The sequence below is a fragment of the Neovison vison genome, chromosome 1, assembly GCF_020171115.1.
Source record: "Neovison vison isolate M4711 chromosome 1, ASM_NN_V1, whole genome shotgun sequence".
NCBI lineage: Eukaryota > Metazoa > Chordata > Mammalia > Carnivora > Mustelidae > Neogale > Neogale vison.
In genome coordinates, this window is record NC_058091.1 from 316,607,137 (window position 1) to 316,630,803 (window position 23,667).

The window sequence follows — 23,667 nt, forward strand, 5'->3', positions numbered from 1 at the left end:
GGGCTGGAGCCCGAGGGGCCTAGGCGGGCCAATGAGCGCGCGGGGCGGGCCGGGCTGGGGGCGGGCCGATGAGTGCGCGGGGCGGGGCGGGGGAGGGGCGGCGGGGGCGGCGGGGCGGGGCCGGCGGGCCTGGGGCGGCGGGGGCGCGGGCACACGCCGGACACCCGGTCGCGCGCGGCCGAGTCGCGAGGCGCCCGCTGCAGTGGCCGCGTCTCCGAGGTAAGGGTCCGCAGGGCTCGGTCCGGGGCGCAGGACCCCCCCCTCCCCCCGCCGCCGCCCCGCCGCGCCTGCCACCTGCGCCCGCCGCGCCGCGTCCCGGCTGCGGCCCCAGGTGCGTCCGTGCGACCCCGGCCCTGGGCTTCCCGGCGGTGCGCGTGCGCCCGGGGTGGGCGGCGGGGGCGTGGGTCCGGGGGCGCGGAGGGCGCGGGCGGCGGCGCGGCGGGCGCAGGTGCCGCGGCCTCCCCCGGCGTCGGGCTCGCGCGGCGAAGACGCCCCTCGCAGCCCCTTTCCCCGCCGCCGCCCGCGCCCTCCGCGTCCGGCTTCGGGGACCGCGTCTGCCGCTGCCCAGGCCCGCGGTCTGCCGGCCACCGTCCTGCGGCGCGAACTCGGGGCGACCCGGGCCCGCGGTTGGGTCCGCCGCCCGCGGGGTCCGCGCCCCGGTCCGCGCGGCAGGTGAGCGCGTCGGGCCTGCGCTGCGCAAACGCGGACGCTTCGCCGAGGGGCCCCCGGCGCGGGCACGACCGACCGAGGCCTCCGCGGCGCTGGGGAGCGGGGCCGGCCTCCGGGGGAGGGCGGAGAAGCCCTTGATCCTGCGGCTTCACGGCCGCAAACGTAGCCTCGAAACGGGGGCGGGGGGAGGGCGCAGGAGAATCCGTGCCCCCCACCCCGGTCGCGCGCATCTTGACAGGGTTTTGCGTCCGCGGCCGTCGCGCACCTTTCTGGGCCCGCCGGCCCTGCCCTGGCCCGTCTGCGCGCTCGCGGCCGGTTCACCTGGCGGGAGCAGGACCCAGTTCGCGGTCGCACTCTGCAGCCTCCCGCGCGCCCCTCGGCCAAGCTCTCAGGGAGGACCCCGCGGGTGCGGTGGGGGGGCCTCTGCTCCAGCCAGGCCAGCCCCCGGCTCCTGGGAGGTGACTGGTAAAGGCCGACCCGAATCCGGAGAGCGGGGACCACAGGGGATGGAGTGATGGGGGGAGGGGGCTTGGAACGGGCCGGAAGTGGGGGTGGGGCCGGGAGCAGCCAGCCTTGGGGGGGGGGCGTGGGGGGGCGTTAAACTGGATTCCATGACCCCGGCTCTGGGCTCTGGTACCAGCCGCTGCTCCCATCACATGGTCCAAATCACACGGCTCCCTGCGGGGTGACGGGGTGGGGGGCAGGGCTGCCGCTGACTCTCCTGGGCGTGTCTGCAGAAAGCCGAGGGTCTGCGCGCTCCTGGGGAAAGGCCTGTGGCTCTGGTGATTGCCAGGGGGCTCCGTGACTCGGGTACCACCGCGTGGGATGGCTCTGCGTGGCCCGAGGAGCGAAGCGGTGCTGGCCCTGCTCTCATCTTCCTGGGTGCTTGGAACCTGCAGTAAATAACTTGTCGCTGTGCACCGGGAACCTGCAGTAAATAACTTGTCGCTGTGCACCGGGTTGTAATTCTCACGGTGGATAATGGGCAAATCCCCGGAGAATGTCTTAAGAAACTGAAATCATTGATCACTGCTGACATGTCAGAGGAGGCTTTTAGCAGCCAGGCTGTCCTCAGGGCAGCCGAGCGCTGCGGGCAGGGGAGGCTGAGAATTAAAAGCTTCCTCTGGGAGAGGCAGTGCTGCCTGGGAGCCAGACCTAATTATAGCCAGTGATGTGGCCGGGGAGGCAGGAGGGACACGCGAGAGGGGCCATCTGGGGATCTTGGGGCTGTGGGGCAGGGGGCCCTGCTGCACCTTGAAGAGTCCGGTCCTCCTCGGCCCGGCCTGCCGCCCCGGTCTGGCACCGAGTGCCGCGTCCACCGGAGCCACCAACCTAGGGGCCGGCAGAATAGGGAATGGCAGCTCCCCCTGGGAGCCCGGCTGCTGTCTCCAGGGCTCACCTGACCCAAGTCAGTCTGGTTGCAGGTCCCCCCCCACCCCGAGCGAGGGACCCTCCGGCGGCTCCCGTGCGTTGTAGGCTGCCGTCCAAACAGGACCCTCTTCGCTGAAGAGTGGAGGGTCTTCCCCAGAGTGTGAAAAGTGACGGTTTCTGGCTCGTCTTCCCCACCCTCGCCCAGAGCCTGCGCCTGTGCTCCCAGGAGCACTTTCCTGCCGCCGACTTCCTCTTTTTTTAATTAGGTTTATGTCAAGGAAAGACAGGTTTTTACCTTTTTCAAGCCTAGACATTAAAACCACTTGGAGCCTTTCCTCTTCTCCTCCTGCTCGTGTGGTGTGGCATTCTCACGTGTCCCGTTTCTGTATATTCCACGTTCCCCTGTGTCCCTTGTATGTCCCCAGCATGTCCTGACGTGTCTCTCATATGTTCCTGGCATGTCCATAGTGGGTCCCCGTGTGTCCTCATGTGTCCCCAGCATGCCCCTATCATGTGCCCAGTATGTCCTGTGTGTCGGTGCATGTCCCCAGCGCGTCCCCAGTGTGCCTGTGTCTCTCATTGTTTGGCCCAAGTGCTGCGTTCCCTGCAGGCTCTGAGTGAGTTCCTGCCCTGGGCCACGTTTCCCCAGACCCCGTCCTGTCACGTCCGCGTGACTGCACGGCCGCTGAGCACCTGGCGGGTGTCAGGGGAGCAGACACGGCCTCTGCTTGGGAAACTGTGCAGTGGGGAGGCCACACAGTCTCCAGTGCCCTCCGATGACCCCGTGGCGGCCTCATGTGCGCCAGGGTCCCATCTGCATCTGGGATGGGTCAGCTGGGCGGGCAGGTTGTGGGGCGTGGGGTCTGGGTGTGGCCCCTGAGTCGATATGACCGTGGGCGCCCCTCCAGGCTGACCCTGTGGCCCTGGGTCCGAGCTGTCTGTGTGAAGCCCGTTCACGCCCCCTCCTCGCGGCAGGTGTATACGCCGCGGACTGTGCGTGCTTCGGGGCCCACACTGACCCTCAGCCCCGCTCTAGGCATTTAATGCCGGACAACGGACTGTCCCCAAACCAGGGGGCTAAGACAGGGACCATGTTTGCTTTGCCACCAGATCTGCCACGCTGCAGGGCTTGGTGTGGACGGTGGCCTCCGTTCCCTGATGGTGGCTGGGGGTCTGCTGGCCGGGCAGGACCACCAGTGCCTGGCTGCCCATCTCTGTGTGGGATCTTTCCAGAAGGTTCACCTGCCCCAAGAGAGTAGCAGGGAAGCCAAGTCTCCATCGTGGGGCTGTGTGCTGTGGTGCCTGCAGCTAGGGACGTGCCCCTGGCTCAAGATGGGGAGCTCAGGGGCGGGAGATGATTTCTTGGTGCTTCTGGGACCAGCTGTGCCGTCCCTGCTTCCAACCCCGTGCCTCTCGGCCTTGGGTGTCGCTGCGGCCTGCGGGCCCCTGTGGTGGGTGTCCACTGGCCCCTGGCTGGCTTGCTCTTCCCGGGACTTTCCCTCCTTGGCAGCACCCCCTGGGAAGGGCCTGTCCAGGGCCTGGCCTGTTTCTTTTCCTTACTGAGCTGGGGGGTCCTTCAGAGTTTCGGGAGACAGGCCCGTGCTGGCTACGCCGGACCGTCCTCCGCTCTGGCCTCCGCTCCGGCCCTGCGTCATTGCTCCCCCGGTGACGTCTGCGGATGAGCGGAAGTTCTTGGTCTCAAGCTGGTGGCATTTGCAAGCGTCTCCGCCAAGGGCAGGGACCTCTGAGCGGCCGCTGACAGACCTTCTTGCGCCCCGAGGCCATCCGATGCCCTGGCGCGTCGGTCTCCGAGCACGTCAGCCCTTCATGCCCCTCACTGACCCGGTGCCAGCCTGGGGTCCCGCTTGGCCACCTGGTCCGGCCCCTGTGCGCTGGCCCCGTCCCATGGGCGAGTCCCCGCCCTGCACCGGAGGACGCCGGCCTCGTTCCTGGAGCTTTCCGTCTCGTTCTTGCCTCCCGACTCCTCGACTCGTGTGTCCCCAGCCCTTTGCCTGGAGGCCCTGGCGGGAGCGTCGCACAATCTCACATCTGGGTTGAGTGAAAACGGTGGCGGAGCTTAGCGACGGGGACGTCTTTCTGTCATTGGGTTCCGGGCCCCATTTCGAAGCTGCTGCTCGGACCCTCGGCTCTGCCTGGCCGCAGCGTGTCCCATGACGCCCTGTGCGTCCTTTAGGACCCTGTGCTCCTTCGCCGTATTTTTTTTTTTTAATTTTATTTATTTATTTGACATAGAGATCACAAGTAGGCAGAGAGGCAGACAGAGAGAGAGGAGGAAACAGGCTCCCCGCTGAGCAGAGAGCCCGATGCGGGACTCGATCCCACAACCCCGGGATCATGACCTGAGCCGAAGGCAGAGGCTTTAACCCGCTGAGCCGCCCAGGCGCCCCTCCTTCGGCGTATTTTACCCGGCTCATTTCCGAACGCGCTGCACGGCCCCGCGGAGGGCAGCGGACCTCGTGCGCCCCCCGTGCATCCAGAAGCCGCGGCGGCCCGGCCTGTCCCATCCCAGCGCAGGGCGGCCGCTTCCTTTCCTCGTGGTGTTTCCCGCACACGGACGCTGCTGCCTCCTTCGCTGGCCGAGGCCACCGGCCGCCGGCCTGCTCTCACAGAGCCGCTGCAGCGACCCTCGCCCCGACGCGGTGGGTCCTCCCCGGAGCTGGTCGCGCGGCCCCGCTCGACCGTGGGGCGCGGACCCTTCTGACGGATGAGCGCGTCCTGTTGGCTACTTTGGCTACTGTTTTGTTCAGGATCTTGAAGAGAAGTTTTTGTATCTGCGGCTTGGTGGGCCTCTGGGTGTGAGCGGACTCCGGCTCCCAGCCCCTCCGGCCTCGGCTGCCTCGCCCCTGCAGGAGGGCTGTGCGGGCTGGGCCCGGCGGTGCTGTAAGCCTCCCCTAAACCCACAGGCTTGGGGGCCACCACCTCCCCCTCTGCCCAGGGGCCTCCAGCTTGGGGTTGGGATGGGCCTTTCAGCGGGCTGGCATCCCACGGCCGTTCCCCACTGGGGGCCCAGCTTCCGGGGGCCCTGGAGCTGGCCGCCTGCGCTGGCCCCTCTCCTCCAGGGCGGCTGTCTGTGAGGGCTGCTTCTTCCGCGCCGGCGGGTTGTGTGAGGGCCCTGGGGCAGCTGGGACACAGACACGTATCCTGGCTCAGTTCTGGGGCCAGAAGCCTGAGATCCAGGCGGGCAGGGCCATGTTCCATCCAGAGGGTCCAGGGAAGGGTTCCTCCCTCCTCTCCCGCACCCCCCAGCCCGGGGCCCGAGGTCCGTCCCTGGGCCTGTGGCTCAGCCAACGTGAGGACTTGTGTCTGTTTCTCCTCCTCCTCCAAGAACATGTGTCGCTGGATTCAGGCCCCCAGGGAGTCCAGACCCCAGCTGGAGGTCTCTGGTCTCCTGACCCCTGCCAACAGGGTCACCCTCCCAGGCTCTGGGGTGTGGACATGCCTTTCGGGGGCTCCCCACTCACCCCACCACGCTTGCCCTCTGCGTCGGGAGTGTACCTGGCGTCCGGGTCCCGCAGGCGCTGGCCGGGTGGCGTGCTGGGGGACGGTCGGAGGCCTCCGCGGCCAGAAGTGGCCTCCCTCCTGCCAGGTAGGCCCCGTCTAGTGGTTCAGTCTGAGCGCCGAGGCCAGCGTGTGCAGCGTGTGCGTGTGGCCGTGTGCTCGGTTCCGGCGCGGCCGGTGCCCGTGCCCTGCTGTGGGCGGGTCGTAGGAGAGCTTCTCGGGGAAGCGCAGCTCCGACGGCGAGCCATGGCGGTCGGGTCAGTTCCCATCCGGGTCTGGGCAGTGGTCGGGGGTGGCTCTGGAGACTCACTGCCGCGAACCGGTGGGCCGTGGCCCCGCCTGCCACTCGCTGTCTGGTTCTCGGGAACGGCGTGTGCCGCGGCCCCCAACCGCGTCTCCCCGGGGGGCTCTCTTCGCCCCCACATGCTTTGTTGTCTCGACCCACACGCAGACGCGCTCCGGGCACACTCCTGGGCACTGGTGTTCTCGATCCCCTGGAAAACGTGTTGAGGGAAACGGGGGCTCTGCCTGAGCAGGTCCCCCCAAATCCCTGACTTTATGGTGACCAGAGAATGTCCTGTTATCATGGGGAAGGGAAGGGCGACCCAGGGGCCCTTGTGGCTGGGTGGATGGGTGTGAAATGCCCTTGTCCCACAGCAGCTCTGGCCTTCCTCCGTTTCCCTTACTGGAAAGGTCCCTGCCCCCCGAGGCTGTCTTTTGGAGAGTGTACCTCCTGTCCTGGGCCCCCGTCCCGGTTGCCACCCCAGCTGGACAGCAGCTCCACAGGTCCAAGATGGGGGACCCCAGTGACCTCGCTGCAGGACGGCCAGGATGGGCCCCTGGCCCCTGATGTTGGGCTTGTGGCGCCCGACTCCTGGTCTTTGGACAGGGAGCGGCAGGGCGTGGCCTTCACGCCCCAGGGCAGCCATGGCCTGCGGCTCTCGGGGATGCCGGGCTTCGGGGCCGTGTGGACCAGTGGCCTGAGGTGACGGGCCCTGGGGCCTGCGTATGTCCTGCTTCCATGCCTGGGTGGGGTCGGCCCCCGCACTGGGGCTGAGAGGGGCTGTGCCGGGGTCTTAGGACCGTACTCTGCGCACAGTGGGATTCCTGTCTGTCCCGGGTGGCCGGCGGGGGTGGCCGGCGGGGGTGTGCAGCTCAGAAAGGCCGCTTTGTCGGCCCCGGGAAGGCTCTCACCGCCTGGCACGGCCTCAGCTGGGACGAGTGGTCATTCACATCGAGTGTCCAAGGCAGCCGCGGAGCAGGCAGCCACAGTATGAAAGAAAGTGTGCACACTTGCCAGAGGGCCGTGTCGTGCGCAAGGGCGCTCAGAGATGGGGCGGCAGATGCGGTGCGGGGACAGGACCAGGCCTCCGCCGGGTCTGCGGCCTGCTGGCCTCTGTTTCCCTCGGGGCAGCGCTGGGGGAGCTAGAGCTGGAGACCCTGACGCGGGGGCCTGGGCACTGGTGGAGCAGGGAGCCCCGGGGAACGTCCTGGAGCGCACGGTCCCGGGAGCCTCGGTGCCCCGCCGGCCGGCATCACTCACAGCCTGCCGGGGAAGCTTCGAGGAGCAGGGAGGACCCACTCCTCCCCTCCAGGTCTCATTCTTTTCCGTCTGTCCGCTTTGCTCACAGCCTCGGGGGCAACCCGGAGCATCTGGCGGCGTCCAGTAAGGGGCCTGCAGCCAGAGCCTCCTCACGGGCGCCCTCCGCTCTGCCCGTCCCCAGGCGCGTGCCTGTGCCGCCCTGAGCCAGCTTTCTCCGGTCCGCAGGGATGCGCGTTCCCGGGGCCTTCGAGGTTTCTTGCACAGAAATGGGATCTCGGTCAGGACCCTGGGCCTCGGGGTCCCGTCAGCGGGCCCCACAGTAGTCTGGGGCTTCTGCACCCACTGCTCCCCCTGGGCCAGGCCCGGGTGTAAAGATTGGGGCAGGGATGGACCCCAGGGGCCTGAAGACCAGGGATCCTGAGCAGGAGCTCAGGGAGAGCCCGAGTGACTTCCAGAAGCTTCCTTCTGATGCTCCCACCCCCCGGAGGCCTTTCCCCGGCAGGGCCTGTGGTGTCTGCTGGAGCCCGTGCCTGTTTCTCAAGTCAGCTTGCAGCCGAGCGCGTCCCACACAGACTCCCGGGCGCCCAGAGGGGTTGGCGCTTTGCCTCGAGTGGAAGAGGTTAACCTTCCAGATGCTGGGGCGGGGGCGGGGGGGCGCGCGACCAGGGAGCTTTCAGGGGGAGCAGCTCCCACCCAGGCCCACAGGCCTCTGAATCACTGCGCCCCACTCAGACCGGGAATTCGCCCGGGGCCCGCACAGGTCCCTGGGGCAACCCAGCCCAGTGAGCAAACAACGTTTGGCCTTTCTGGGGTTCCTGGTGGAACCCAGGTGCTGTGACTGCAGGCTATTTCCCAAGAACCCTTGGGAACAGAACACTGGTTCTCGTCCCTCGTCCCCCGTCTCTGCCACCTGGGTTCGTCCTGCCAGCAGACGTCACGGGCCGCGTGGCTGTGACCGAGGCAGCGTTGGCTCCTTCGGAGACGTGGGTACGGTTTCCGGAGGTCTGGAGGTGCTGGCTGGGGCTGGAGCCGGGAACATGCCCGGGGCCTCAGGGGCCTCAGAGCAGCGCCAGGGGAGGGTGGGCAGGGAGGAGGGACCAGCATTTCCCCAGAGGGTCCCTGGGAGGCTGGTTGGTACCGCTGTACCCATCACCAGAGATTCCCAGCCAGAGGGGCTCAGAGGAGGGCTCCTCCAGTGCCCAGGGAGGGTGACAGGGCCTGTGGCATGTCGGGGGCGGGGACGGGGGTCCTGGGTGAGCTCTGTGCCTCCCTGAGGCCTGTCCAGCTTCCCAGACATGTGCATCCTGCTGGCCTCCACCTTGCCCCAGTCTGCTGCCATCCCTGGGCCCCATTCCCAGGGTAAGTGCAGGTTACCTGCAGGGCCCGCTCACAGGCACACCTGGTCCCGCTCACACGCACACCTGGCCCCGCTCACACGCACACCTGGCCCTGTTGCAGGCAGATCACTAACGGATTTCCAATGCTCCTGGTTGGGGCTCTGTGTGCTGATGTCCACGTGGTGGCTCGTAGTGGCTTTTCAGGGTCTGTCCTACATAACCCTCTCTGTGAGTTTAGCGTCACGTGGTCGTCGAGTCTTAAGGAGCTTGCCAGGGAGAGTCACTCTGAAATGGAACCCAGTTCATTTTGGAAGTAGGGCCCTTGGCATGGGGCCCATGGCTTCTTTGGAGCCTAGATGGCTCCGGAGGGGTTTTGGGCTGGGGAGAACACACGGTGTCTGAGAGACAGCCTTTCCTGGCAGGGTATAATCCTGAAGTCTGGCGGACACTGGGGTCTGTTGAAGTCTGTGTGGGGCCGTGGGCAGGGGTGGCCCTTTGGGCCCTCCTCCCAGCCGGCTCTGTAATTCCACCTTGGCAGGGCCTCTCCGAAGATGCAAATCCAGTAACACAGTCCGTCCCCACAGCTCACGCGCGCGCTCCCTCAGCTCCCTGCTCCCGAGCTCTCTGGCCGAGGGGGGACAGCTCGCACTGGACCCCCAGTGCACCGCCCTGGTTTCCTCCCCCTCTTGCTCTTCTGCAGGGCCCCCTTCACCCCCTACCGCTACCCCTGCCCTGCTGCCTGGGACCCTTGAGCCCAGCAGCAGAGGGGGCCCAAGGGAGCTCAGCCGGCCTGTTGTGGGCCTGATGCCAGCGATGCTTGGGGCGCTTTCCAGGCGCGTCCCTTGGCGTCTGGGAGCATCTATGCACTATGGACCCCAGCTCTGTGCTCACGCCCTCCTCCTTCTGCATACCCCCAAATTCATACCCATCCCAGGAAAGCAGGTGAGACCAAAGAGAGAGACTCCAGAAATCCACAGGGAGGGGGGTGTGGTGGGCACAGGAGCTCCCGGGGTGTTCCGGAGCTGCTGCAAACAAACACTCACATTGAGGAGAGGGCAGGACATTCGGACTGCCCAGTCTGTGGCCAGCCGGAATGGTCCCTGGCCACTCCTGGTCACAGCGATGGGCCTCTACTCCCGCTGTGGGCTGATTTGCGTCTCTTGGGCTCCGGGCGGATGGGGAGGCCCGTGCCTGCAGGGAAGGCCTTCCTGTGGGGACAGGCTGCCATCCTGGGGTCAGCAGGGCCTCTCTGGACAGCTCCGTATTCCAGCAGGCCTCTGCAGAAGCCCCCAGGTTTTTTTTTAAAAATGAATTTTATCATTATTACCTCATTTTCGAAATAGTGCATGGATTTATCAAAGGATAGAAAAGGACACATAGTGTGGGAGCCCTCCCACCTCAGCCCCAAGAAGCTCCTGTTTCCGACAAGGAAATGGTGTCAGCGATAACACTGGAGATGACTGAGTGTCACCGCCTTTGTCCTGGGTCCCCGGGAGGGCTGGTGCTCCCTGCCCCCACATGGACAGGCACGCGGCCGGCGCGACTCTCCTGCTGGTGGTGCCCGGTCCGCACCGGTCCTGCTTTTCTCTCCGGTGGTTCCCGCTTTGCTCCGGGAGCGGCGGCTGAGCTGCGCAGGCTTTGCTGAGGGTGGCGGTTTGTGCGAACGCAGTCTGCCCGGCCCCCCAGCCCCTGGTGCTGGACCCGGCTTCTGCTGGGCAAGCCGGTGTTGAGGACTCAGGTTTGGAGCGGCGAGGGACGGGGTGGGGCGGCCCCCGTGAAGCGTGGACGTGCGCGTGTGCCTGTCGTCCCCAGTGCTGCTGTGTCCTGGAGTCTGCCTGAAGCCGAGGGCTTGTCCCCCTTTGCTGAGCCCCCCAAGGCACCCACAGCTCCTCTGGGAAGTGGCTTCTGGAGACTCAGGGGCACACTTTTGCAAGGCTTGGGAATCGGGGGCTGCTGGGACAGGAGCTACTGGCTGGGACACGTGCGAGGGGCAGCATGGCCTATGTGGTCCCCAGGGATCTGCCCGGCTTTGGGGTCAGAAGCCCCATGAAAGCAGAGACTCATGGGCAGATTAGGGCAGGCTCCGCGGAGGTCCTGATGGGGGCCTCTTGGGTGGCCTCCCTTGCACATGCGGTCGCCACCCAGGGCCCCACTGAGGCGGTGGTGACTGGTTCTGGGTCCCCATCACGCGGTGGGTACCCCAGGAAAGGTGTTGCACGGAGGGCTCCGTGACATGGTAGCTGGCAGGGGAGCGACAGGAGGGGACTGAGCCCCACGGGTGGCTGGGCTGTCGGGCAGGGCTTGCATTGTTTGGGGGCAGCCCCCCGGCGGCATCTCTGCCCCCTTATGAGGGCCGCCGTCACATCCCGGGTACCCATCCTGGCACATGTGGCTGGCAGAGCGCGGTGACTCCTTTCTCCTCTCCTCTCCTTCCCCCTCCAGCAACATGGCCGACAGCAAGGCCAAGTCTGCCAAGGCCGCCAACAGGACACCCCCCAAGTCCCCGGGGGACCCCGCAAAGGACAGGGCAGCCAAGAGGCTGTCGCTGGAGTCGGAGGGGGCCGGTGAGGGGGCGGCTGCTGCGGCGCCGGAGCTCAGCGCCTTGGAGGAGGCCTTCCGGCGCTTTGCCGTGCATGGGGACACCAGGGCCACTGGGAAGGAGATGCACGGCAAGAACTGGTCGAAGCTGTGTAAGGACTGCCAGGTCATCGACGGGAAGAACGTGACCGTCACAGACGTGGACATCGTCTTCAGCAAAATCAAGTAAGTGCCGGCCAGGCCTGCGCTCGGGACCCCTCGCACCCGGCATGAGGAGGCGCTCGAGCCCCCTTCTCGGGGTAAGAGGCCGGGGTGCCGGGTCGGGGGCACTGCCCAGGGGCCGCTGCGCTGGCCGGCGTGGGCCGCTCCGGGGTGAGTGTACAGCGGGCTGTGCGGGCACCTTGCGCCCAGGGCTCGGGCGCCGCAGACACAGCGGTTGGCGTCGGTGCGCCCGTGTGCTTCCTTCGTCCTTCGTCCCTGGTGCCGGGGAGCACGTCCGGCATCGCCCCTGGGCGCCTTGTGTCCTGCAAACGTCACGACCACCCTGAGAGGAGGAGCAGCACCCTGGCGGCTACCTAACGTCTGCTGCCGTCTGTCGCCCAGCGTCGGAAAGCAGCTTTCAGCCTGTTTCTGAGCGTGGCCATCTCGGTCAGGGTGTTGCTGTCAGCTGGGCGCCTTCCGCAGGACGCCCCCGGGCCCCCCACCGCCCACGATGGCTGGGCCCCCCGTGCCCCTCCTTCAGCCATGGATGGCTTCTTCCCTCCCGCCCCCAGTGGCTGTGACTCTGTCTCCAGACACCAGTGTGCCTCCATCCCAGGGCAGTGTCCCTGACTTCCCGGGCTGACCCGAGGCCCAGGGGTGCTGCCGTCGCCATCAGGCACGGGGGAGCTACACAGGGTGCCGTAGCCCCGTGGGCGGCCCCAGAAAGTCACCTGTGGGGACGCAGGGGTGCAGAGCACTCACCAGGCAGAGGGGACTTGACTTTTCTGGTCCTGGGGAAGAGGTGGAACCAGTCAGATGTCCAGTCCAAGCAGAGTCCCTAAGGACACCATAGCTGTGGGATCCCGGCTTCCAGCGAGCCCTCCACGGCCAAGGCCTGTGGTCAGAGAGGAAGGGGAAGGTGGGGCACAGGTAGGAGGAGGAGGTGAGGCGGGTGCAGAGGTGAGAAGGGGTGACACCGGGCGGTTGGTAAGAGCCGCTCTGTGGTTGCTGTGGGGCCCAAGGTAGAGGCTTCATCGCCGGGAGCAGGCTGAGGTCCCAGGAGCCCAGGGGACGGTGTTCGGCCAGCAGTGCAGGCCTGGCTGTCCGACCCCTCCGTCTGCTGACGTCTGCTGGGTCCAGGGGGCAGGGCCCATGCAGAGGGCAGGTGGGCTCTCCAGACCTCTGGGGTCCCTCCTCAGCTCCCTGGTCCGTGCAGACTTCTGCAGAGGGGACGTGTCCAAATCTGGACAGCTCTGCACAGGACAGGCATTCACGTGGTGCCGTCTGGGCCCAAGTCAGTGTCCCCCCCCTCCCCGCACACGCACCTGTGGAGGCGGAGGACACAGCCCGTGGAGGAGTGTGTGGACAGATCAGACCCCACAAGTGTCCCAGGCTGGGCACTCAGGGCACCGAATCCGTGCGTCCTGGGCTCCGTGGGGGTTCAGCAGCCCGTCTCAGCAGACCTGCTGTCCCCCGACTTATGCTGTCCCCTTCTTACAGAGGCCCAGCCCGCCTGCATCCCACACACCGGGAATGTGGGTCCCTAACCTCTTGCCATGCCTTTGGGGCCTCTGCTAGTCCCCACTCAGTGACAGGCTGCCTCAGGAGATGAAGAGGGGTGCGCTGCTCAGCCGAGATGGCCTGGACCCCTGGGTTCACCCCCAGAGAGCAGGGGCCCCCGGACATGGGAGCAGAGGGGCCAGACCCTGGGAGTCTCTGGTGGCCTCGTGGTCAAGGACATTCCCAGGAGGGGCGGGGGCCTGGTGGGGGCTGCATCCTGTCCTTTCCTGCATCTCCGAGTAGGGGGCCTCAGGGCCTCTGGGGACCAGGGAGCCACATGGAGCCTGCCTCTCCCCACCCCCACCCCGGGCACTGGTCTGGCAGCCTGCAGGGACCAGCTCTCGGTGGCCCCAGCCGAGGATCTCCACATTTGCTGCCCCTGTGGCCCCGGGCTCGTGACCGAGGGGTCTGCTGGTGGACGGTGAGGTGCTCTGGGCAGCAGGGCCAGGCTCTGGCCAGAGTCCTCAGCCAAGCGGCTCCAGAGGCGCACCGGGGTGTCTGGCGCGCCGTCCTCGCTAAAGAATGGGAACCAGCTCTGCCGTGGCGTTCCCTGGGGACGGTCCAGGCAGCCCAGCCAGCCTCGGGCATGTGGTGCCGCCGCCGGCCGACCCCAAGGGCCAGCCCAGAGCTTGTGGCTGGGTCGGGAGCGTCGGTGGCCCAGAGCTCACTCGGCAGAACAGACGTGCTCCGCACAGCAGCCCGGTGAGGGAAGGGAGAGTGGCCGGATCCCCCGCAGGCGTCCGCGGGCAGAGCAGATGGGCTCACGCTGCAGGCAGGGGGGAGGCCGCAGGAGCTCCTGTGAGGCCCCGCAGGGTCTCCCCACTCCCTTTCCTGGGCACGTCCTCCAGGCCTTGAGCATCGGCCTTGGGAAACCCTGTGCATCCCGGAGACATGGGCTGACCCGGGAGCAGAGGAACCTCAGAGCCATGTCCTTTGGGGAAGGTTCCAGAAGGGCTGGGAAGGAGGCAGGAAGGGGCACGTCCACGGCGGCTCACCTCTCCAGGAAGCACCACAGGCTCCCGCGGCCTTGGCGCCGGCCGGCACGTCGAGCTGCTGGGGACAGGTGATGGCGCCTCTCCCTCCTGTCCCCTCTGCCTCCTTCCTCCCGCTGCCGCACGCCGGCGTTTGCACACGTGTGCGGACGTGCACTCGGCTCTCGCGTGTGCGCACAGATGGCCGGCACACGCACTCCCTGGTGACACCTGGGCTCCCCACAGGTGGTGGGAGGTGGCTCCTTCCAAGGACAGGTGCTCCGGACAGGCCTCAAGACCCCGTGTGCTGCAGGCACGGGCAGCCCGGCACCGAGGCGGGGGGATGGGGTCCTGGTAGCCCCCGCGGGGCGCCGGCACCACACGTGTGAGCACTGAGAAGGGAGCCCATCTGGTTGCTGTCCCCGTCCTGGGTGACGCTTGGCCCCTGGCTCCTGGGCACGGCCGGCTCCCCACTGCGGAGCTCGGGGCTGCCCGGCGTCTCCGCCTCAGCTCCCGGCGGGGGACGCGGTCTGGGGAGCGGGCCGTGGTGGCCCGAGCCCACAAGGTTGGGACCGGCCACCCCGAGCCGCGGCGGCCACGGGGGCCCCTCCCAAGGGGCAGGCCCGAATGGGCTTGCTGGTCAGCTTGGAGCCCACGGCGGGGTCCCATGCCCTCGTCCCTGAGGGGGAGATCGCGGGGTCCCGAGGGACGGGCCGGAGGACACCGGGAGGCCTCCAGGAGCCTGTTAAAAACTGGTTTTGTCTGGCCTCGTGAGGATGGCCGTGTGGGGCGGGGACGGGCGTGTCCTGGGCCGTGGGGTCTCGGGCCACAGTTTTTCCAAGCGGCAGCCACGGCAGAAGAGCCTTTGCCTCATGGAGCCACAGACGCGGGACGGCCGGGCCGGTGGAGGGGCGCCCGCTCTCTGTTTGCGGGCGGTCGCCATGGCTGCGCGGGCGGCCTGGGCCGGGCCCTGCGGGCTGTGTTTGGGGCCGGTCGCCATGGCGGCCCTTGTTTGTTTTGATGTTACCATGTGTTGGATTTCAGACGAGTTTCTCACAGCCCGACGGTCCTGCCCTGCCGGAACACTCCTGTCACTATTGTTACCGAGACAAAGGCTTCCCGCCCGCCGGGCCCCAGCCCCAGCCCGTCCGGCCGAGATACTAATTAGCCCAGCCTCGGCGTGCACAGCGGGAACGTCCCCGACCGACGGGTCCCCACCACCACGTCCCCTTCCATCCTGCCTGCGTGCTCGCGGCCAGGCACAGGTGGAGAGGCCTGGCCCGAGGGGACGGGGCGCGGTGGGCGTCCCTGCGGCAGCCTCTCTGGGCCACACACGCACCTGTTTGCTGGGTGCTCTGGGCTCCTGGAGGGACACGGGGCCAGAGCCTGAACCGGTGAGGGAGAAGCTGGCGGGGGGCTCCCTGGGGCCTGTCTGCCGCCAGCCTGCTCCCTTCTTGCCGCACACCCTGTGCCCCTGCCAGGACACGGTGGGAACCGTCTCAGGCAGGGAGCTGGGACAGCGGACCCGAGCCTTCAGCCTAGAGCGCAGACGCCGTCCCCCGCCGTCCAGCACCCCCAGGAGAGGTCCCCCAGGACAGCGCGGTGGTGGGGTGGGGGTGCCCACAGGAGGGGCGGCGAGAGCCGGCAGAGCGTTGTGCCATGATGTCTGCGACAATGGCCGGGACAGAGCTAACCCTCACCCACGCCGCATCTGCCCGGGACCTCCCCCGCCCGGGGCCTTTCCTGCCCTGGGCTCCTCCCGACAGGCTAGGGGGGCATTCAGGGTCAGCGGGGAGGTCAGAGCAGCCGTGTGGCCCCGTTGTCCTCTGTGGGGCCCTCTCATGCTCCCAGAGGCAGTATGAGCCCCTGCACTGGGTGGCCTGGCGCATCTGTGGTCGAGGGTCCAGGCCACAGAGAACAGGGATCGGGGAGTTCCCGGCCCCACAGCTCCCTCTCCAGATTGACGAGGGCTGGGTCCCAGTGCATGACGGCCTCCTAAGAGGAGGACCTTCCCCAAACACCCAGAAATGGCTTCAGTGACCTCAGTGCAGCTGTCGCCTCAGCCCCCTGCCGGCCCCCCCCGCCCCCGCTCCAGCCAGGTGGCAGTTAGGCGTGGATGAGGTGGCGGGAGCTGCCCTCCCCGGGCAAGCCCAGCCCCAGGCACCTGCACAAAGTCAGGGGGACGCTAGGGTGGTTTTGCCCTACCTGGGGAGAGGGAACGCAGACTTGGGGCCACAGCTGCCCCTTTAGGCAGGTTCAGGGCCTGCACGTGCCCCTGCAGACCTCCAGCATCATGGTCGTCAGCAGCAGGGGGGAGCCCTGGGCCAGAGCGAGGGAACCACCGTGTGCCAGGAGGGTCTGGCCGCCATCGGCTGTCCCCCTGGAGCACCCGGCCTGGGAGCTGCTCCAGGCCACAGGCACAGCGAAGCTCCCTGGCTCCCCCCACCCCTGCTGGGAGCATCTCAGAGGCCCCTTCTTCCCACGGACTTCGTCGGGGCCTGAAGTGGATTCCCACTGGCATCCAGGCGGCTGTCCGGAAGGGTCAGCTGGGGCCCTGGCTTTGCTGCTCAGGGGAGGCAAGGAGAGCCGGCACCTTTCTCCCAACCCGGAGTGGCCAGCCTTCTGTGATGACCAGCACGCTGGCTGCTGCCGGTCAGAGGGGTGCCCCCAGGAGTGCCCTCGACCCCAGTTTGCAGAGGTGCTGGTGAGGAGGTGGTGGGTCAAAGCTTGGGAGCCTTTCCGGTGCTGGCCCGGGTGGCCTGCACATGCATCTATCTTTGAGGCCTCACTGGGCCCCTGCCTGGCTCCCAGGTGCCCTTGGTGTTCCTGGGTAACCTCTGGTACTGGCAGGGTCCAGCCCCCTGCCCACCCGGAGTTAGGTCTGGAGGCCTGGGGGACACAGGGTTGGGGAAGCCAAGTGCAACCCCAGCTCACAGGGCCTTGTTATGACCAGTGGCCCTGCTACTCCTGGGCTGGCTTTCCAGCAGGGTGCTGACCGGCCAGGCTGGAGCCGGGAGGAGGGGGGTTCATTGTGGGGACACCCTCTAGTTCTGTGAGCTCCGGAGAACAGGCTTACTCTGTGTCCAGAGAGCAGTGTGATGTGATCAGTGTCTCTGGGGAAGAGACGAGCATTGTCATTCTAGAACTTGCTGGGGACAGCTCTCTGCAGCGGGGCACTGGGGCCCCTGGGGAGAACTCCCTGCGGGGCAGCCACGGCGGGGACACTTGGGGACACCCAGCCCAGCCAGGTGGGGCGGGCAAGGCAGCCGTAGGCCTGCAAGTCCACCAGCTCTGAATGTGGCCTCTGACGGGAGCCCCCGTGAGCCGTGCCCCCGCCCCCGGCCCCAGTGACTCACACTGGCGGCGCCTGGTGCCGCGGGGCCCGGAGAGCTGCGTGCTCCGGCGGCCAGGCCCCCACATGCGACCCGGGCAGGGCGTGAATAGGAGACGGGGGTGCCTTGGATGGCCCAGGACAAACAAACGGCCTCGGCCAGGGCACGCGGGGTTCTCTGCGCGGGGCAGCGGCTCTGGGGACCGTGCGGCCCGGGCCGGTTTGCTCAGAGGCTGGCTGCTCTGGGAGCAGAACCCACCGCCCGCTGCTGGACTTGAGGAAGCCCCGCGTCCACCAGGTCCCCAGACCCTGCTGTGAGGTCACAGCCGGGGCCGTGCCCTTCCTGACTGTGGGTCACCAGTCAGCACATCCCGTGTCGTGGGCCCGCGAGCCCCCGTGCGTGCCGTCGGCCCCCGGCTATGTAGTTGGCCTGGGTCTCCGGGTGGCTTCTTCCTCATAGGGCCCAGGTGTGGGGCCGGGACTGCCGAACCCCAGCCGCGGTGTCCGAGCGCCTGGCGGCCCGCAGCCTCTCGCGGTCGCTGCTTTGGTCCTGGCAGCTGGCCGGCGGGCGTGCGGGGGGCCTCGGGGCGGCTCTCCCGGCGGCCGGCTCAGTGGGGCTCGCCGCTGGCACCTTCCCGCACAGAGTGGCTCAGAATTTGCTCGGATCTCGGACTGGGTTTTCCTGCTGCTGAGCCTGAAGGTGTCTTTTTCTGGTGTGTGTGCGCATGTTGCCCCTGGTCTGTGGCTGGCCTTGGAACGAAAGACACGGTTTTCAAAATTTTGACGAATTCCAATTCCTTTTTCTTTTATGGACTGTTTTGGTGGGATTTCTCAGGAATCTCTGCCTCCCCCAAGGTCAGAGCTGTTCTCTGAGGTACTCAGGGAAGCGTAGTTTAGGATCTAGGGTGAACCCAGGCGCCGCTCAGAGCTGGGGGCCGGTCTTTGCTCCTCTGTGGGAGCCCCCGTGTGGCTGTGTCCCTGGGGCTGCGGCTCGCAGACCCTCAGCCTGCTCTTGGCTGTTCTGGGCCCTCTGCTCGTGGACTTCTGCGGAGCCGCCTGCCGGCTGCTCTGGGGCCGTCGCACCCGGCACCCTGCTGACAGGGTGGACAGGTGTCCGTGGGGAGCCGTCTGCACGGGACCTCTCTGAATGGGTCAGCACGGGAAAGCCAGTCGGAGGGGCAAAAATGGTTTTTAGCTGAAACTATACAAAACGCGGAGGCAGTTCAGAAGCCTTGTGTGATCTTGTGAATGGCCCACTGCGGGGGACCAACATGGCTGCACCTGCCCCCAGCTCCCCTTTGTGCCCCTCAGGTGGGTGGCCCTGGCCTGGCCCTGAGCGGCTTCCAGGCAGGGGCAGTGGGGGTCCTGCGAGTCAGGGCCAGGCCCTGGGCCCACGTTGCTGGGTGTCCTGGGGAGGCGTCCCCCCCACCCCGTCCCTTTGTGGTCACGGAACGTCGGGCTCGGGCGGCCCCAGGCAGGACTCCGCCCCTGTTACGGTTCAGGTGCAAAGTGTGTCGTGCCCCGACTGTCCCTCCTGCGTCGAGTGGACGCCACACACGCCCCGTTTGAGCACCCGACGACAGCTCTGTTTTGATGTCCAGTTGTTCATAAAGGATGTGGCTCCTTTAAGCGTTTTTCCAAGACAATTTATATTTGGTGCTGTTGCCCATGGCGACCGACTGTTGGGCATAAACAGTGCACTACAGGGAGGGGGAGGGGCAGATTCTGTATTTTTACGTTGCACACGATTTCCGCTGTGGGAGAGAGGCGGGGGTTCCCCGAGGTCAGTGGGGCCCTGGATGGGGTTCCCCGATGTCACCGGGCCCCTGGAGGGGGGAGGGACCCCCCGACGTCACCGGGTCCCCAGGCAGGGCCAGGGGTTCCCCGAGGTCAGCAGGTTCGCGGGGCGCTGCTGGGCAGGACTGTGCACCGTGGAGGGGAGCGGTCCTGGCCGGCCCTGAGTGCTCTCTCCCTCAGAGGGAAGTCCTGCCGGACCATCACGTTCGAGCAGTTCAAGGAGGCGCTGGAAGAGCTCTCCAAGAAGAGATTCAAGGACAAGAGCAGCGAAGAGGCCGTCCGTGAGGTGCACAGGCTCATCGAGGGCAAGTCCCCGGTCATCTCAGGGGTGACGGTGAGCATGGCTGGCAGGGACTCCCCGGGGGAGCACAGCCCTCAGGGTCTGGGGTCCGAGGGCGGAAGCGTTCCTCCCCGGGGGCGGCCGGTGCAGCGGCCCCCGGCCTCCGCCCCCGGCTCAGCTGGGCGTGCCCCGCTCTCCCCGCAGAAAGCCATCTCGTCACCCACCGTATCGCGGCTCACGGACACGACCAAGTTCACGGGCTCCCACAAGGAGCGCTTCGACCCGTCGGGCCGGGGCAAGGGCAAGGCCGGCCGTGTGGACCTGGTGGACGAGTCAGGCTACGTGTCGGGCTACAAGCACGCGGGCACCTACGACCAGAAGGTGCAGGGGGGCAAGTAGCCAGCCCAGGAGCGGGCCCTCCTGCCGAGGCCTTCCCCACCTCACACTTCGTTACATTCCTGTGCTCCCCGGTCAGAACTCAGGAGTCTGGGGCCCGGGTGGCTGTGGGGTGACCCCCCTGCCTGGGAGCCGGCGCGCTTCTCTCTGACCCCCAGCTGGGGCCCCTGAACTCACTGGCCTTTTGTAACTCCCCTGCCTCGTCCAGTGCCGGCCATCAACACGTGGCCTTTTCCAGTGTCTCCCGGGAACAGACCACACCGGCCACCCGGCTTACAGACCAAAGGGCCACTGTCCAGGTGCCGGTGGGCCACGGGGGTGAGTGGGACAGACCCTGTCCGCGGTGGTGCCGACGGCCTGGCCCGCAGACCCCTCCCAGGAGCCTCGAGGGCGGCCAGAGCTAAGTCACTAACCGCACCGAGAATGAACTGAACCCAGAACAGGACCGTGCGGGCGTGGGGAGGCGGGACCCGTGCTTGTATGTGCACGCGCTTGCACACGCACGTCGTGTAACCAGAGGCTGGTGGGCAAAGGAGGAAGGGGGACCGGCGGGAGGCTCCTCAGGACCAAAGGGACGGTCTGGAGTGGGCGCCCGAGGACGTCCGGATGCAAACTGCGGCCGGACGACTTGCTCGTTGCGCTTTTCTAAGAAGAAACGCGTTGATTCTCAGCACAGCAGAGAGACCGGGAGTGCCCTGCAGCTGCCCCTCTCTCTCCTGCCGTCCACATCTCTGGGGTCCACGCCTCCGGGGTCCGCGTCTCCGGGTCGGGAGCCGCTGCGGGCTGAGGCTTCCTGCGCAGGCACTCTGCTGGCAGGGGCGGGGGTCTGCGGCCCGGGGCCCTGCCCCGCACGTGGTGCCCCGGGGCTGTGGGTCGGCGTGGCTGCTCCCTCTTCGCTGGCACCCGCACCAGCTTCGGGGACTCCGCCTCCACGGTGAGTTCCCCCAGCCTCTCCCAACCCCCGCGAGGGCCGAAAACCACTCAACAGCCAGGCCAGGGGAGGGCCCGGAGGCCCACAGCGTTCGCTGGAATTTGGTTTCTCCGTGAGGCTGATCGAGGGCAGAGAACGGTGGCCCTACAGGGACGTGTCCCTTTGCAGAAGTGCAGCCACGCCCGCGAGTCACTGATGGGGCTGTGCGGTCCTGGCACTGGTCCTGGGAAAGGCCGCAGCAGACTGAGGGAGAAGCTTCCGGAGCCCGCCTGCCCCACCGCTGTCACGTGCCTGGGGCAGCCAGCTGAAAAGACCAGCACTGTGACGCCAAGGCACAATGGTCCCTGCTGGAGGCGGGGACGGTCCCCGCGCTCCCATCGAGTGCGGCCCCTCCCCCAGGCTCCTTGCGCGTGGGTCCCCCCTCAGACCCCCGGCACAGCCTCAGCCCGGGGTTGGCAGTGGCCTCGCCAGCAGCTTCCCCCGGGGATCAGGGGCTCGCCGGTGCGTTAAAGCAGGCTCCGAGTCACTTGTAAAACCCATTGCACCGCTGTCCACTTTCTGCCCCGGGGATCCCGAGCTTCCCGGCAAGGCCTCCACGCTGCGGCGGGAACCAGGACGGCAGGACTGCGTGCGTGCTGGGGGAGGGAGAAGCAGGCAGGACACGGGACCCCCACCCTGCGCCCACCCCCTGTCCTCTCCCAGGCTGGACCCTTTTGAGGACCCAGAGGCGAGGGGAGTGTGGGAAACGCACCTGCAGGCAACTGTGAAAGCAACACGGGTTTCTCCACGGCAAGCGTATCACACACCAGAAAGCTCCGGGTCCAGAGCCGAAGTGGTTTTCCTTCGTGGTTGTGGCGCAGGCCTCCCCTCCGGGCCCCATGAGGCACCGAGCACCAGGGGTGTGGGGCTCCTCCTCCTGCCCATCACCAGCCGGGTCCCCACTGTCACAGTTGGTGATGCGCGAGTCCAGCCAGACCTTGGCCCCCACAGTGTGCACGCCCGGCGGTGAGCCAAGGGAGGGGGGTCCCCGTGCCGCTGCCTGTAGAGGGAGTGGCTGTCCACCTGGCCCCTCTCGGCCCCCCTTACCCCCAGGAGACTGTCTCCTGTCCCAGAGCGGGGTCTCCAGGCAGAGCACCCCGGGAGACTGCAGTCTAAACAAAAGAAGCCACAGAGCTGTCCCCGGGGACCCTGCCACGGTGCCCGCCCCCCAGCGGGAGGCCCCATTTATACCACAAACCAGTGCCGCGGCCTGATGGGAAACCAGTGGCTCACTTCTGACGGACGCTCCCAAGTGCGCCCCTGACCGTTCCAACAGCACCTTCCCTTTGGACTTGAGGGAGAACCGAGTGCACACAGCTTCCCCCGAACCCGCGGCACTGCGGCCCGGCTGGCCACACAGGTGCTGGGGTCTTGCCAGCTCCCCTGCCCGTCCCAAACCCGAGGCTCCTCAGACAGCACCCTCCCCCAGGCACGGCCCACCCGCCCCGCGTTAGGCAGGAGGGAGAGGTGGCAAAGACTCTGTCCCGAGGCTTCAGGAGTCACCACTCGGTCGGCTCGAAGTCACCCACGCCGTCCGTCCCTGCACTGCGTGCACACACGCACCCACGCATGCGCCCCCGTCGGGGTCTGAGTAGCGAGGACACACAGGCAGGGTGTGTGTCTTTACCGCATGTTTTTACGCTTCTACTAACCATGGCTCCCTAAAAACCCCACGTCCATCTGTGAAGAAAGGACAGCTTAGAGCAGGACACATGGCATGTTCTGTCCGGGGACTGGGCGGCATCTCTGTGTCGGGAGGCAACCAGGAGCGGTCAGTAACACAGTCAGCTTGGCCGAAAGGAACTTCAGACCACGTACACAAGGTGTGCATGCACAGTGGAGTGTTCTGACACCTCTGACATCCTCAGCGCTGAGCTTGAGGCAGAGGAAATCGTCTCAGATGCGAGAAGCCGGGGACAGGGACGGGAGAAGGTGCGCTGCCCCGGCACCAGGTCTGGGCTGCTCTGCCTGCACGTCCCACGGTCGGAGCTCAGCACAGGCCACGGGCGCCGCTCTGACTGCTCGGGCGACAGGGGCTGTGGCTATGGCAGAGGCTGGTGCCCCCTTCCCAGCCCCTGGACTCCCCCGAGCTCAGGCACGGTGTGTGGCTGCTTCTGTGCCACCCCAGGCGGCGGGGAGGAAACCCAACATCTTCACCATCTGGCCCTTTATGGGGAAAGCATGTGCTGGCCCTGCCCTGGGGACCCAGCCCAGCTCCCCTGTCCTGCAGCCCGCGCCACACAGGACCCCCCATCGTCACCTGTCCCATGCAGGCCAGGTTGACAATTCAGCTGTACTGTGAAGTTACCAATAGGATAGAATGTCCTTAAACCACTGACCCTGATTAGCCCCCACCACTGATTTACTACTGAACACTTGGCGGAACTGGGCGGTTCAGGGTGTGACCCTTGTCCACAGGCGTGTGAAGTGCGTGGCCCCAGGCAGGGCCGGGCAGTGGTCACCCTGACCTTTGAGATGCTTTCTCTCTCCCTTTAGACTCTTGAAAAACCAGATCAAGCCAAACAACAAAGGAAACCCGCACAACTTAAAAGAAACTTGAAAGGGATCGTCTACTACTAGTTTGTACGAAGTTTTTTCAGGAAAGGGAAATGAATTTATATATATATGCACTATATTTTTACACTGTTTTGTTATCATTAGGGAGTTCTGAGTGTGTCACTTTATCAGCGCAATGGTAAGTAGTGTCCCTGTCGTGGGTGTCCTGACTCAGAAAGGCACGTCTGTGGGCATCTAAGAGCCGCACTCACCAGGAATGTCCATGGCATCGGGGTGGCCCTCCTCTCCCTCCCCAGAGCGAGGCACGTGTCACCGACACTGTCAGAGCCGCCGTACGCCTGGCTTGCAAACCTTTAGTGAAACAGCTCGTGTCTGTCTGCGTATTGCTCCTCCTGTGTTCGCTGCTGTTAACATTGTGTGTCTGATCGGTAAAGTGATGAATAAAGGTGTTGAAATGTGGACCTCTGCTGGCCTCAAGCACACTCTTTGCCGGCCGTCACACCCGGGTACTGACACAACACAGAGGGCCCCGGGAGGGGCCGCAGGGCAGAGCAGGCGTGGTCCGACCCCGCACTGGTGGGGCACAGGCACCGCTCAGGACCACAGCAGCCCAGGGGCCAGGAATCAGTGAAGCAGTTTTCAAAACATGAAGATAAAGGCATTCTAA

The 23,667-nt window shown here is 66.6% G+C and overlaps 1 protein-coding gene across 1 annotated transcript; it reads left to right on the forward strand.

Moving 5' to 3' along the window:
- Positions 1-192: 192 nt before the first annotated feature.
- On the forward strand, positions 193-23,461 carry LOC122896308 (tubulin polymerization promoting protein). The gene is made up of 4 exons (XM_044234372.1): positions 193-219; positions 10,882-11,202; positions 19,018-19,171; positions 19,322-23,461. The coding sequence occupies exons 2-4, from the start codon at positions 10,886-10,888 to the stop codon at positions 19,514-19,516; spliced, it is 666 nt and encodes a 221-aa protein (XP_044090307.1). The 5' UTR covers positions 193-219; positions 10,882-10,885; the 3' UTR covers positions 19,517-23,461.
- Positions 23,462-23,667: the final 206 nt, after the last annotated feature.

Excerpts from the sequence above, each read along its gene's own strand:
- LOC122896308 (XM_044234372.1), top strand. The coding sequence starts at position 10,886 with ATGGCCGACAGCAAGGCCAAGTCTGCCAAGGCCGCCAACAGGACACCC. Across the intron at positions 11,203-19,017 it reads ATCGTCTTCAGCAAAATCAA|AGGGAAGTCCTGCCGGACCA; the intron begins GTAAGTGCCGGC and ends TCTCTCCCTCAG. Across the intron at positions 19,172-19,321 it reads CGGTCATCTCAGGGGTGACG|AAAGCCATCTCGTCACCCAC; the intron begins GTGAGCATGGCT and ends CTCTCCCCGCAG.